Source organism: Atractosteus spatula, chromosome 12 (genome assembly GCF_055471065.1).
Source record: "Atractosteus spatula isolate fAtrSpa1 chromosome 12, fAtrSpa1.hap1, whole genome shotgun sequence".
NCBI classification, from domain to species: domain Eukaryota; kingdom Metazoa; phylum Chordata; class Actinopteri; order Semionotiformes; family Lepisosteidae; genus Atractosteus; species Atractosteus spatula.
Window position 1 is genome coordinate 34,627,706 of NC_142717.1, and position 14,529 is coordinate 34,642,234.

The following is a 14,529-nucleotide window of genomic DNA, read 5'->3' on the forward strand; positions in this document are numbered from 1 at the left end:
GGGCATAGTATTGTTGTAATTATATTTAATTATTTTATTACATTATAGTTAAAGGTGGTTCTTACTTGGTTTACTCTGGATGCTTGTTAAAATATATTACCTTTAGATCTCAGTTCTACCCAAACATAAGAGTGCTCACATTATTCTTGGAATGTTTTGACTTTAACCTTAAGGACCACTGTCTTTGCATTTGATGGAAATTCAATGAAATGTCTGTACTTTGTTCTTTTGTAGACGACTGGGAATACAACCTTCTAGTTAAATCTAAAGTAGTTTCACCTGTCACTTGTGGGATCTATAAATGGTAAAATGTAATGTAGACAGGCAGGAAGCTTTAATCATGTCAAGCTTTCCAAGTGTTTAAAGAAATCTCATTTGTCATTCCAACACTCAGTAAGCCCAGTCATGATGACAACAACAACAAAGGTTCCAAGATGCATCTGATAATTAATTGGCTTTTATACGGGGGAAAGGCTTGACTTCAAAAGTCTTAGCAATGACCATTTAAGTGTTATAAGAAACACTGTACTGTTATGTTCATATTGTTAGTCTGTATCAACTTAAACATCTCATGAAGACATTGTTCTCTTGTAAGAAAAATGCTGTTTACTGTTCACCATCCAATGTTGTTATTCAGCATAAATATATGTTTTAGTATCTCAATGCATACATTCTTTGTCACTGATAATCTGAGAAGGATGACAAAAAAGCAGAGAGCAAATCATGAGAAGCAAATACTGTGAGAATTGTTATAATTTCAGAAAGTGTAATATAAAAATCATCTTCATTGGCGTATTAAAATTTCCAAAAGCAGACAGCTCTTTCAATCCCCTGTCAGGGTAAGGATAATTGCAAGGATAACCACAGCAGTGTTTAAGACTATTGGGGGACAGTGTTAATACTGAAAATATGTTACCAATGTAACAATATACAAAAGCTTGGAAACAAGAAGGTGTCTTTTGGTTAAGCTTGCCGTAGTATTATAACAACATGGTTTGGTGATCCAAAATGCATGATGACTGTTTCTGTAAATCAATGTCTTCTATTTTCATTGTAAAGGACATCAAATTTAATTCCACTTGTGTTCTCCATCCCCGCCTTTCTTTTTATTCTTAAAGAACACTGTTAAAGTAGACCTTTGGAATGCTTTTCAGGATTTTGTAATCCTGTGTTCAGGTTCCACTATAAAGATGCATCTCACTTAACCTCTCAATGTATTTCATCCCTTTGACACAAGGAATCATTCTGCTGAATTTTCTTTTGACTCCAAGACATTAGTATCTTTTTTAAGAAAGGTGATAACTAATGATAGTCTAAAATGGAAAAGGAGTGTCTTTATCATTCAAAATGTGTACTCAGCACATTCTCTGGTTTTATCTCTTTGAAACGGGTGTTTTGCCAAATACACAAATTCAGCAGCGTTTTTTTCTGGAGCACTCTTCCAGTCACTTGAAAAACAATAATTATCATCATTCTTGTTCTTGTTCTTATTCTTGTCATCTACCAAACAACCCATTAAATGAATGCACTGGGTGGCTTCTTTCACTGGTCAAATTAAATAAAAAAACTTAAACCAGTTGTTAAATAATGTTTTGGTTTGGCAATTGATGTGCTGATGTGTGAGACTGGTATTATCAGAATAGAAAAATTGACTTATCTTATAAGTTTTACAACCTTTTTACTCATATACAGTACCCTCCATTAGTAATGGGAAAGTGAAATCAAATTTGCTATTTTTGCTGTATACTCAGGCAATTCAGTGCTGGGGCACTGGAGTCAATTCCTGACCCTGGGTACTATTGTGTGGAGTTTGTGTGTTCTCCCTGTGTTTGTGTGGGTTTTCTCCCACAGTCCAAAGACATACTGGTTAATTTGCTTCTGGGAAAATTGGCCCTAGTGTGAGTGTGTGCATGTCTGGTCTGTATGTGCCCAGCAATGGACTGGCATCCCATCCAAGGTGTACTCTGCCTTGTGCCCAATGTGTGCTGATAAACTTAAATGCAAAAAACCATATGACAACATACATAACAGCGAGCCACCTCTGCTAAGTTGTAAGTTCCTCTGCCTCTTGACACTGACTTTTAATAAAATAAAGGGGATTTTATTCATCAGCCTATACAATGAATATTGCAGACAATTTTATTTTTTGTGTGTTTTCTAAGAAAACAAATCTTTAAAAAATTCTTTTCAGCTAGCTGGAAGACATTCACTACGCAAATACAATAAATGAAAATAAAGTACAATAGCTGTATCATTACAGTGTCACAAATCTCTAATATCCCCTTTGTATGAGTGTGGAAGAGAATGGGTGTGTGTCCTGCCATGGACTGGGGTCAGGTCTAAGATGTACTTTCTGTGCCTGTTGGGCTTCAGCTCACAGCAACTTTCTAGGGTAAAAGTAGTTACTAAAAATGGATGGATCAAAAAATACTTCATTTTATTAGGCGATGTAAGTGAAAACAAAAAAAATACTTCTTAATACTATGACATACCCTATCATCATGAACCTGAAAAGCAAGTGCGGTGATCTTCTGTGTTATTATCATCAATGGCCTAGATAAAAACACGAGAACCTGTGATCAGGAGGGAGTGAACTGGAGTTTTGTACTTCTGCCCAATGGAATGAAGAGACTTATGCAATACTGTAGATGAGGATGAAAGGAATGTTGACAAACAGGATCACCTCGATCAATGAAGTAATAGCAGAGTGAAACCAGTTAAATTTGGAAACCAATGTTCTCCACGCCTATTGAGAAACAAATCTGCAAATCTGTGGTAATCTGTTCAGGAAATGGACTGTTATGAGGAGGTAAATTCTATTGGAGTAACGGTGGAGATTTGGTTTTCTTTGGTTTCCGAAGCTGGGCAGGGTGGAGCCTAGTCGATGCTTGCAATGGTGACTTGGCAAAACCAGGGCAGGATGTGATGTCGGAAGCTTATTTGAGGAAACATTTAACTAGTGTAACTTTTTTAAGAGGACTGAAAGCATAGTTGGCCCTTGTCATGGCAATATATTTTTTTTCTGTTTTGGTCCTGGTGTTTCAGAGACATGACCCAAAGCCTGCCTGTGGAAAATTGGTCTGAATGGAAAAAGCAGATGCTCGCACACAAATATTTCATGGAATGGAAAGTAAAAAAAAAACTGCATAAACTTTTCATTGCCTTTATTCTGTTTCATCACTATTTGTCAGAAATTCAAGATATCACATCCACATGTTTGTAAAGGAAATAACGGCAAAGTTGTTTTTGTTTTGAAAGATCGCATAAATTATAATCCATATAATTTTTTGCTTTCTGCCTGCGCATATGGGTGTGATTCTCAAAGGGAACGTAGTGACTAACTCAGGCAATACCAATGTGCCTCACCCAGCACCACGCCACTTCACTGACAAAGTAGCCAAGCAACCTCACCATACAAAGCCTTTACAATTCATGCGCTGTCTTTGCCCCGCCCGGCCTCTAATTAGTCACCTATCCCAGCTGCAACTACGGAGCTGCCGCTTCCGATTGACGGGGTGCTTGCCTGTTGCCATGGCCGCTGTTGTCTGTGTTAAGGTGGCTGCAACAGTCGTGTGGGATGTGTCAGTGGGAGCCGCTCTAACCCCAGTGCGCTCCCTTTGAGGAAGTCTAAGGCAACTTACGCAGCATTGCTTCACTCAGATCAGACTTGGTTTTCTCAAGTCCCTTTACTTGTGCTGCTAAGAAGCCCGGAGTCCTGAAATGTAGGATGGAGGATCCACAAAGTTTCCCCTATAGAACGACGGGTTCTTTATTTTTATATCCTGTCAGCGAATTTTTTGGAGTCCCTTTGGACCAGGTAGGAAAATCGTGTCAGGGACCACTGTAGCTGTAACTACCCGATGTGGACAACGAGCTAAATCGCTGAAGTTCAGAGGTTTACGAACAAGAGCAACCTCAATGTCTTTATGAGCTGAAGACCCGATTTACAGAATCTGCACAGCCGTGAACGATATTTTTTTTATCTATCGCTGTCGGATAAGTCATTGCAAAATACGTTTCGGGACATCGAGTATATTCTTTATTTAATCCCTGATCTGTTGTACTGTTTAAAAAATTCTCTCCTCTCCTCGAGGCATTTTATTATTTTTGCACCGAATTGGAAACTGAAAAAAAAGTTTGGTTCATCCTCTTGAATATTGCTAATCCCCCCCTCCATTGAGTACAGGAGAGACGACTGTTTGTATAACCCCATATTACATTTTTAATCAACAGAATAATTGCTGAATGATTCTAAATTATTTTAATATGATTTAGGCTTTCGGTGTCCCAATAAATTACATCGTTATGAATGGTATTTAAAAAAGTGGGCTTGCGAAATACAAATACGCCTACAGTATTTATCGAGGCATGAGGTTTCAGTATCTCATGGTGTTTTAGAAAAAGTTCAGATTCATTTTTTTCACTTGGGAGATTTTAACGAGCACGATATTTTTCTAATGCATGTGGTACCACAGTAAAACATATTTGAACTGATTTTAAGAAAATGTACCACTGTAAGTATAACGTATCCGGGGGTACATTCACGCAATAGAATGTGTGTGTAAAGTTAAATTTGTGGGCAGGAGAATTTGTGTACAGGCATAGGTATGAACGCACACTTTTTTCTTGTATTTTTTTATTTGTCCTGCGCTAATGCTTGTAAAATGGATACTACGACTATTTGTCATTGCAGATGTGTAATTTCGCAACAGTAAAAAAGATGAATGAATTTGAATTTATAGACTACCACTTTACAAATTAATCATTCAAGTTATGATTTATACCCGCCTATGAAGTCATTGTAATAACCCAGTTGTGCATGTTTTGTCCAAGTGTGTAATTTTTGTCTAATTTATTTTATCTTTATGCTACGCCGAGAATCGGTTGTAGTTTCAAGCATTAATAAACTGGCAATGCCCAATTCCTCTTTCTGCTAACTGAATCTGTAATTTCATTATTTAATTTAGTATTTTTTCTTTAAGCTAAATATTCAGATATTATCGTGGTCATCGTATGCGTACATTGAAGTACACCTGTTACTGTAATGTAGTCTTTCTGAAGTCTGCAGGTGTTTGTTTACACATACTACATTAAAATACGTCACCAAACCTCGTGTGTTTTCACCTAAACATACCTGTGTAAAGGTTAAATACAATAAAGTATTTATAAAGAAGCTGAAGTAGTCTAGCAGATTAATCAATTACTGATCTGTGTAGATTTATATATAAACAATTACATGATAATCACGATCAAACGCGAATATTATTTGGGGGGATTTCGGTTCAACACTGACGTAAGATTTATAAGAATTACAATAAACACTAAACAAAATACAATAACGATTGTTGATTAAGATCCATCAATCCCTATCCCTATCCCTTGCCAGAATAAAGATAAAAGCAAACTTCAGGATCTTAATTCACTATTGCAAATACGTCGCCGTTAGCCACCTCAAGTGTTTTTATCAACTGTGGTCATAATTCATGAAAGCAGCCTACAGCATTCTGTTTTTTTCTGGAGCAATGACAAAATGAGTAGGCAAAGGGTATTTTTAAACAAAAGCAGATTTATTTAAAAGAAAACGCCTTGATGTTTGAATATATGAAAGGAATTTGATCTTGATTAATACAAAATAGTCAGAACTCAATTTAAGCTTGACACCTGTAGGCTTAGTCTTAGTCTTAGGTCCTCCTGTGCTGCTGGGCACATCAGGCAGCAGTTTGACACCAGAGTGTTTGGTCGCATGCAACCATCTCAGCTTCGTCCCATAAAATGTTAACACGCTGTAGATGTGCTTAATTTCTCTGTCTGTTTCTGCAGTAATTTACAGTTTTCCAGGGCTGGGGTGCTAGCCCTGCGCCCAACCCTCCTCCTTTCTCAGCATGGGCTTGGGACCGTTCTTGGTGGAGTTACCTGTAGGCTAGCAATTAATTTTTAATTACAGTTGTTTAATGTTATAATGTAGGATAATTGTGCAATTGCTGGTTTTCTAATTCTGGTTTTATTGGTGGCAAGTGTCTAAGCATTATGTTACACAGTAAAAAAAAGTGGGTTTGCCTATTATCTTTTGGTCTTCAGTGTTTCAGCTGAGAATAGTGTCAAATGCTTTCAAACGCTGTATTCACTGTTGTACAAAATAAATATTCTTAGTTGTCTGACTTAGTAATACCATCAGAATTCTTTTGTGGTATGTAATGCATATATGATTTTCCTTTTAGCATTTGCCAGAATCCTGACCAGGTCTGATCACATTACTCCCATCCTGGAGTCCTTGCACTGGCTTCCTATCGGGTTTCATGTCAACTTCAAAGTCCTTCTGCTGACCTATAAGGCACTACTTGCACCTCAATACCTGCCTGACGTATTACCTCCCCTGCTCCCCACCTTATAGCCATTACTCATCTTATTCTGGTGTCCTCTCTGTCCTCAAAGCTCATTTTTATTATATGGGTGACAGGGCCCTCTCATGCTATGCCCCTAAGCTCTGAAGAGAATCGCTTTACATGAACACTTGTAAATCAAGACTCAAAACCTTCTTCTTTAGAAGGGCTTTCATTTAATTACTTTGCTTTCTTGCTGTATTTCAAACCCTCATTGAATTTTTTGAGCAGACACGTTTAAAGACACTATAAAAAATAGTTTATTATTTTTATTTGTAACTGACAAAGGTTGCTAATAACATTTGCCACGTACAAACAGCTTCTGTAGCCTTCAAGTTAATTCATCGATAAAAACAAATGAGTAGGGTGAGTAAACTCATGTGTAAATATTCTAACATAAATTGCAATGAAACAGAACTTTGGCTGATAGTTCTAAAGTTCCTGACTGGTTAAACTATTTGAATAGTTTATTCTAATGAATAGTGCTCACGCCCTATAAAATACTCACATCTTCAGCCACACAGCAGCTATGGCCCCCTGTGTTAGTGTTTTTTTAGAGTAGAGTTTCAAACCTATGGGGCCACCCAGAAAAAAACTGTAAGATTCAACACAAAATAGTGAAGCATAGGCCTCCTAATGCATTCTAACCAGTTATTGCCTCCTCTCCTGCTTTGACTGCACTGTTTATTTAGAGCCATGTGACACCCACGTGTCGCTTCTACTCTGCTTATTTTCTGGTTTGTTTTTTTCTAGATCTCTCTTAATTATTTCAATTTTTATTTTGCTATTCTCGTTTCCCTGTTTCAAATTAGATGCATTGTAGGTTGTGTCCATGCTGTAGTGTGTAGTTTACAATATATTCTAAAACTGTAGATTTTTTCTAACATCTGTGTATCATCTTTCTTGAATACTGCAGAGTAGATTTGTACTATATACTGTTTTGCTAAAAAATAACTAAAAACCTTCAATGTTTAAGTTTAGTTATTGAAGTCTCCATACCTTCAATAAATAAATATTTTATAGTGCTTAATGGTTTTAAAATTAAATTTCTTGATTATGACCAAAGACCTTTCAGCTGTTTGTTGCCTGTTGATAAACCTAATCTCTGAAGGAATAAAATGCAATACAACATATCTATGCTAATGACATGCTTTATTGTTTTAAGCCATTTTTGAGAGACTGATTCTAGCTAATGCATCCTGTCTAATACTACCGTATTATTCTTTGTTTATTATTTTGCTAGCATTCTCAGCTTAATAACATTGCTGATGTTGCATCTTTTCAACAGGCACTAGAAATTTTCTAAATTTGTATTTTAATGTCAGATAATTATTGCATGCAAAGAAATAATGTTTCAGCATGTTTAGAATGTTATTGAAAAATGCATATCTTCTTTTCAAAATCTGCACTTTCTCAGCAAAGGACATAATCTCTCAGAACACCCAGTATCAACAAGTATTTGTAAAAGCGTTCTCATAGGTGCTTAGAAACCAGAGATACAAGTTACAGATGCAAACTCTGTAGCTTCAGTTTGTGCTAGTGCTGTCCAGGTAATGAAAATAAGACCCTTACACACTTAATTAACCCTACATTTGATTTTAAAAAGGATCTATAAATACATCCATGCAGCAAATCTTTCAAGCAACAAGCTTTAAGGGATGAAAAGTCATTCATCCCAAAAAAAACAAATCAAAGGGCAATGCAGGAACATGCTCTGAAATGTTTAGCCTTTTTCCTTCTTTAGAACCTGTCTCTGTTGGTGTAAAATGTTCAGTATTTTTCCCACTTTTAAAAATGTACAGGTATTCAGATAAATTACACTTTGAGTCATATATCTCTACTATTCATGTAGAATTTTCTGCCCTAAGAACATGTATCCACTACATCTTGTCATACTGACAAGTCACAATGTGCTCAATATGCCTAATCCATGAAAGCAGTCATTTGCAAAAATAAATGCATTACTCTGTTTCTGTTCTTCTGCTTCAGCATGCCCGTATAGTTGCACAAACATCTTTATTTCTGTCATACCATTCCATTTTTATTTGTCCCTGTTTAACTGAATTGTTTACTGCCTAGCACTTGCTAATCAATACGGTTTTCTTTGTCTTCTACAGGTGAATTTCTTGGCATGCCAGCTGTTTGCACTTTTGGCAGCGTTTTGGTTCCGCTTGTACCTCCATCCAAAAAATGTCAGCACTACAGTCCGTCATGCTGTTGCCATTCTCCTTGGTGTCTTTTTTGTTATATTCTGTTTTGGTTGGTAAGAGAGTTGTTTTTCACTTTTCTGAAAGCCAATAAGATTAAAATGTTCTGTTAAGTTCAGCAAAAACAGCACTGCCCCTCAGTGCTGCCTTTATATATGTCTATGTAGGAACTGGGCGTGTTTAATATTATAACTGGGCATGTTATTAAATAAGCACTAGAAGAATTTCATCTTCAGTCATCTCAAAAACTGGTGTTTCTTTTAATAAACATTAATCATTTAAACAAAGAGCACTTTTGGTAGGCCTACATATAGGACCTGATTACAATGGTGGATCTAAGAGCAGGCCTTTGCTTCTTCAAATGTTAACTTCCTTGGTGGATGTAATATATGTTGTATTTATTGTAGTATATGCATTTTACTCTATAACAAACTTAATATTATAGATACAATATTAGGAATACATCATCAAAGAGAATTAACATTATTTTATTATTCAATGCATTATTTGAATGTACAAATGATATTTTACAAATTAATTAATCATTTTCACAAAATTAATGTATTTTTACTTTCAAATGAACCATGTAATGGAACATTAAACATTTTTGTATTGCTTTAGAACAAACAAACGTGATTTGGGTTTCTTCAAAATTAAATTTCTGACATAATAGTGTAAGTAAGATACATAAAATGGCTGTTGCTGACATTAAATATTTCCTATTTTTCCTCTTATTTTCCAGGTATTCAGCACACATTTTTATACTGGTGTTCAGCTGCTACTATATCATGGTTAAAGCAAATAATCACAATGTTCACAGGTAACTATTATGATTTTACATTGCTCATACATAATCTTTTGTAGCATTTTATTTTTTCAGTCCATACTGATATCCTTGCAGTGACCATTACTTCCTACTGCCTCCAAAATAATGACATTATCTACATTTTTTATTTGATTTAATTGATTTCTTGTTTCTTGTCAATGAATTACACTTAGTGCGTGTGCTTCTTCTGTTTGATTATTTTCTGTATTAATTAATTCATAGTATATATTAAGTAGTGCATCAACGTAATGTTGCTGTCAGGCTTGCCCGCAGTGCAAACAAGTCGATTGCATTAGCATTTGCCATGATAGTTGGCCTCTTAGTGCCAGTTACCATGGAAAGTGTTCCAACAGGAAATCTGCATCACCTGTGAATAATTTCCATCCATCTTGTCAGGTGGTGGAGAATACTTAAGGACTGCTCTCACATTGCTCAAAGCTCTGTTACATAGTTTCATCTCTGAGCTTCTTGAGTCCCTAGTTTTGACTTGCTTGGAATCCCAACCTGCTTAGTTTATCGTTCCTGGATCATGGCTTGGCTGGTTTTTACTCTGCATATTCCCAGCTTCAGACCCTGTGAGGTGGGTAATTTCCCTAGTCTGAAAGCTACTTGCTGTTTCCCTGATGGTCTCGGCTGTACTGCCCAGCACATAGTTTCGTTCTATGAAAAACAGACTGGTCCTTACGCCCCCACTAGCAGTGGGATATTACAGTTGCAACGTATCCTTTTACCATGAGTAAAACCTCAATATCACTGACAACAATTTCTAAACACTTACCTTTTCAGTTCACAAAGAATGTGATGAAAATACAGTATAACTTGTCACAAATAAGCATCTTTCCAAAATCTGTTACCAAATTATATGTAGAAACAGCCCATCTGATATAGCAGCAGAGCATATTATTTTTTGGATATTTAACAAAAAGACTCATTCAAGTACTACCTATTTAACTGTAATTGTAAACTGAGATGAAACAAACACTGAGAGGAAACATTACCCTTTTGTGGAATTTAATGTTTGAAAGTATGTGGAATATGTCTTTTTACTTAGCGATTCCAGACTATTTAGAAAAAGGACAGCATTGTTCGTTCAGTATGTGCAGCTGGACTGTTTCAGCAACACCAGTGTATTTAGAGTATTGCTTACAGACTCTGCAATACACAGTTGCTAGTATAATTTTTTGGCTTCTATTTTACATTTTGTCTGATCTAGACCTGACAGCCAGTGTGTAGTGACTTATAGAGGTTCTGGTTCCCTTTTACATTTGTTTTGTACATGCGTCTGGTGATACCAGTGTACTTTGTATGTTTTTGAATGCTTTGCGTCCTGGCTCAAGGGTATAGCAGTGTTCTTATCTGAAACTTGAGCCTGCAACCTTTCAGTCAGGTGTCCAGAGACTAACCATGACTACGCACTGTTGTATAAAGGACTTGTTGCACTTCTTACTACATTTATTCTGCATTAACCCTTTTTTCTGTTTATCATTAACAAAGCTAGCTTTAGATTTTGTGGACTAAAATATGATGATATTCCTCACTTACTGTAATGTAAACATGTAAACCCTGGTTTCTTACTGGTTGATCTGGTGATTGAACATGTTTGCCAAAAAATGTTTGGGTTCCCCTGTCACACAGATTTAAAAGAAAATTATTAGACTTGTTGAATATATTTTTATCTGAGATAAAGTCAGTGTGGCATTGGGGTTACGTACTTTTCTGTGCAATAGGAGGCAGTCAGTGTGGGAAGAGATCTTCTTTTCTGGGGCATTATCTGAAAATAAATATCAACATTTGCAGTACATGTAGAAAGGGCTGAGCTATGGAAAATAAGGTATACAGTATAAATACAGAAAAAAATGTGCTTTCCCTTAAAGAAGGATGTGACAAGGTTTGTTGATACATTTTTCTTTTTAGGAAAAAGCTTTTTAACTGTAATATTAACATTTTTATAATGAATAGATATGATGTAAATGGTAGTCATAACATCCTTTCTAGTAAGAATTTACTCATAGTGTTTAGATCTCGACTTGAGTTTGAAAGTTGTTTTCTTGGAAAAAAATAAGTACATTCTGTGTTTTTAGCTTTGGATTTCATCATTTGACTCATGAATCCTAGAAAGTAAGGCTTGATCGTGAAATGCATTCGCTAAAAATGTTAACAAGGAATTTTGCAATTTGAGCACATCCTATTCTGCTACCAAGCATTTCAAGTCTGCCCTTGTTTAATGACATCTACTTGAAATAAAATTAATTTTGAAACAATAATGGTCAGACAATTCTATTATTGTCACCACAAAAATGTAATGCACTGCAAGGTTTTGTTTTTTGGTAATCCTTACTGTCTTTTTTATAGGTATTCATTGATTGTGGCAATGGGCTACCTCACATTATGCCAGGTCAGCAGAGTTTATATTTTTAGCTATGGCATCCTGTCCACAGACTTTTCTGGGTGAGTTTTTCAAGATCAATACACAGGGCGAAAACATAAAAATGAACGCTTCAGACTGTACATTTTTTAATGCACTTGTTGATGTTTTAATGTATGAAATTGCCAGCTTTTTACTTTATTGCTATTTTTAACCCCCGACATACAGTATATATTACATTTTTAAACATCATAAAGCATATTTTTAGACTTTCTACAAGTTGTTACGTCTAATGTTCTTTTTTCTTTTTCTGTTTCCTGGTATACTGACCTTTGAGTCTTTTTTCTGCTTGTTTGGTTGACATTAATTCCTGAAATCAATGTTTGCTTTATGTCTAAGGTGTTCTTAGAGAGAGGTGGAGAAATACACCATTAAATAAATGCAAAACTGATAAAAATCCCATTGTAAGTGGCACTTTGCAATTAGTCCTCCTTGAACAAACTTTGTTGAATGCCTCAAACAAAACAGCTTTTCTGTGGTGAACAGTAGAGTGAGTCCTGTTGAATGTACCATATTTTAGACTGATAAAATCAGCTAAATCATGTTATGATGTTCTCAGTTTGCTACGCATTTTTAGTGTAAACTTGAGTGTAGTTTATTTTTGAACTGTCTTTTGTACTCTCTTCATCCTATTTTATAGTCATCGCATATTTTGTATACAGTATAACTAGATACTGCATGAAATAATCTACAATAGTTACAATCTATTGCACAGTAACATATGCTTCAGAGTGGGTGGAATTTTTTAATGTCCTTACAAATCATGGAGGTGTTACAGTGGTATCACCAAGCCAAAAGATGGGAACAATATGATAAATCGGTGCAAACATTACTGTGTAATGTTAAAACATGTGAAAGTATACATACACATGTATACACAACTGTCACAGAGCAGGTGCTTTCCTGAAGTTGTAAATTGCTCCAAATCTGATTAGGCTTCAACCTCATGTAGACATTGAACCATCTGTACTTTACAGGTGATAGGGGTAGGGCATCTTTTTACTTAAAAAATATTAGCAGTTGATGGAGGACGGACACCATCTCTGTGTTTTCCTATCCATTATTGATTATAGGTATAGCAGTCTCCCCAATTTCCATTTGTTTTTCAAACTCTATTTTTGTTAAAATCCAGTATAGAACAAGCCCCATTGATTGTTTGTATGATGGCTTTGACTTTCCTCATTTGAAACAGACTTTGCAGCTTTAGGGATAATATATGTCAGTGCTATGGTGAAGTTGCCTTTTTGTTAAACCTATTCAGCCTCTTTTTCCGATTTATGACAAAATAAAAAATACCATTTGAAATCAAGAATAATAAGGGAGAAACAATGTACAGTAATTCAAGCTAAGTTTGTCTTGTCTAATTTGTGTTGTAGTATCAATTGTAACTTGGATAAATTATATGGCATATTGATTTATTTTTTAACCTGTTGTGAAATGCTTTGCTCTGTCAAAACCTTTTGTATTCTCTGTTTTGACTGAGCAGTCCCAGCTAGTGCGAAATACAGCTCTATTCACATAGCTGCACAATGGAGTGTGCTCACTAAGTCATTGAATTGTAATGGGAACAGAACACTTTGTGTTCCATGCAAACTGTTACCCAGGCTGTAGCCTTTGTTGCTATTCAGAAAGAGGACAATCCCACCACCAGTTTAAATTGTGATACTGTTATGCTGGTCGTCTTCTAAGTGGCAAACCTTTTGCACTTGATTCTTTTTAAATTTCCCCACCTGGATTAACAGAACAGAAGTGGAAGGAAACAGTTTAGCCTGGAAAGTGTCGTTTTCCTTTTTCTGCTGATCACTCAAACTAGTATTTATAATGTATTCAAGGGTTCTCGTGTTTTTATTTAGGCCACTGATGATAATAACACAGAAGATCACTACACTTGCTTTTCAGCTACATGATGGTAAGGTATATTGTAACATTCAGAAATATTTTTTGTTTCCACTAACATTACCTAATAAAATGAAGTATTTTTCAATCCATCCATTTTTAGTAACTACTTTTACCCTAGAAAGTTGCTGTGAGCCGAAGCCTAACAGGCATAGAAAGAAAGTACATCTTAGACCTGACCCCAGTCCATGGCAGGACACACATCCATTCTCTTCCACAATCGTACAGAGGGGGAAATTAGAGATTTATGTTAATGGAATGATATAGCTAGTGTACTTTATTTTCATCCCATTGCATAGTGAATGTCTTGCAGCTAGCCACGGATAATGTTTTTAAGATCTTTTCCTTAGAGAAGACAAAAAATAAAAATGTCTACAATATTCATTGTATGAGCATATTAATAAAATTCCCTTTATTTTATTAAAGGTCTGTGCCAAAAGGCAGAGCAACTCACAACAGAGCAGAGGCGACTTGCTGTTAAGTACGTTGTCATACAATATGTTTCTTTGCAAGCAAGGCGGTTTCCAAAGCAAAGCTTTCTTGGCAAGCAAGCCAGGGGTACACTCTGGATGGGACACTGGTCCATCGCAGGACGCACACAGACACAGACATATACACACTCATACCAGGGCCAGATTTCCCATAAGTAAGTTAACCTACCAGTATGTCTTTAGACTGTGGGAGGAGCCGGAGCACCCGGTGGAAACCCCTGTGAATTGTATTAGGAATAGGAGTTTAAATGAAGTAAACAGGACAAAATCTTGGGTAGATTTAGATAAATGACAGAAGTATTTT

At 35.9% G+C, this 14,529-nt stretch overlaps 1 protein-coding gene across 2 annotated transcripts in view; it reads left to right on the top strand.

Annotated features, from left to right (window-relative positions):
• The first annotated feature begins 3,649 nt into the window (after positions 1–3,649).
• Positions 3,650–14,529, top strand: part of mboat1 (membrane bound O-acyltransferase domain containing 1) — a 69,244-nt gene continuing 58,364 nt past the window's right edge. For both annotated transcript variants that reach the window (XM_088928965.1, XM_088928964.1), the window contains exons 1-6: positions 3,650–3,817; positions 8,498–8,643; positions 9,330–9,407; positions 11,766–11,861; positions 13,692–13,747; positions 14,161–14,215. In XM_088928965.1, the coding sequence (XP_088785091.1) occupies positions 3,728–3,817; positions 8,498–8,643; positions 9,330–9,407; positions 11,766–11,861; positions 13,692–13,747; positions 14,161–14,215 (521 nt within the window). In that variant the 5' untranslated portion in view covers positions 3,650–3,727. The remainder of the gene's footprint in view (positions 3,818–8,497; positions 8,644–9,329; positions 9,408–11,765; positions 11,862–13,691; positions 13,748–14,160; positions 14,216–14,529) is intronic.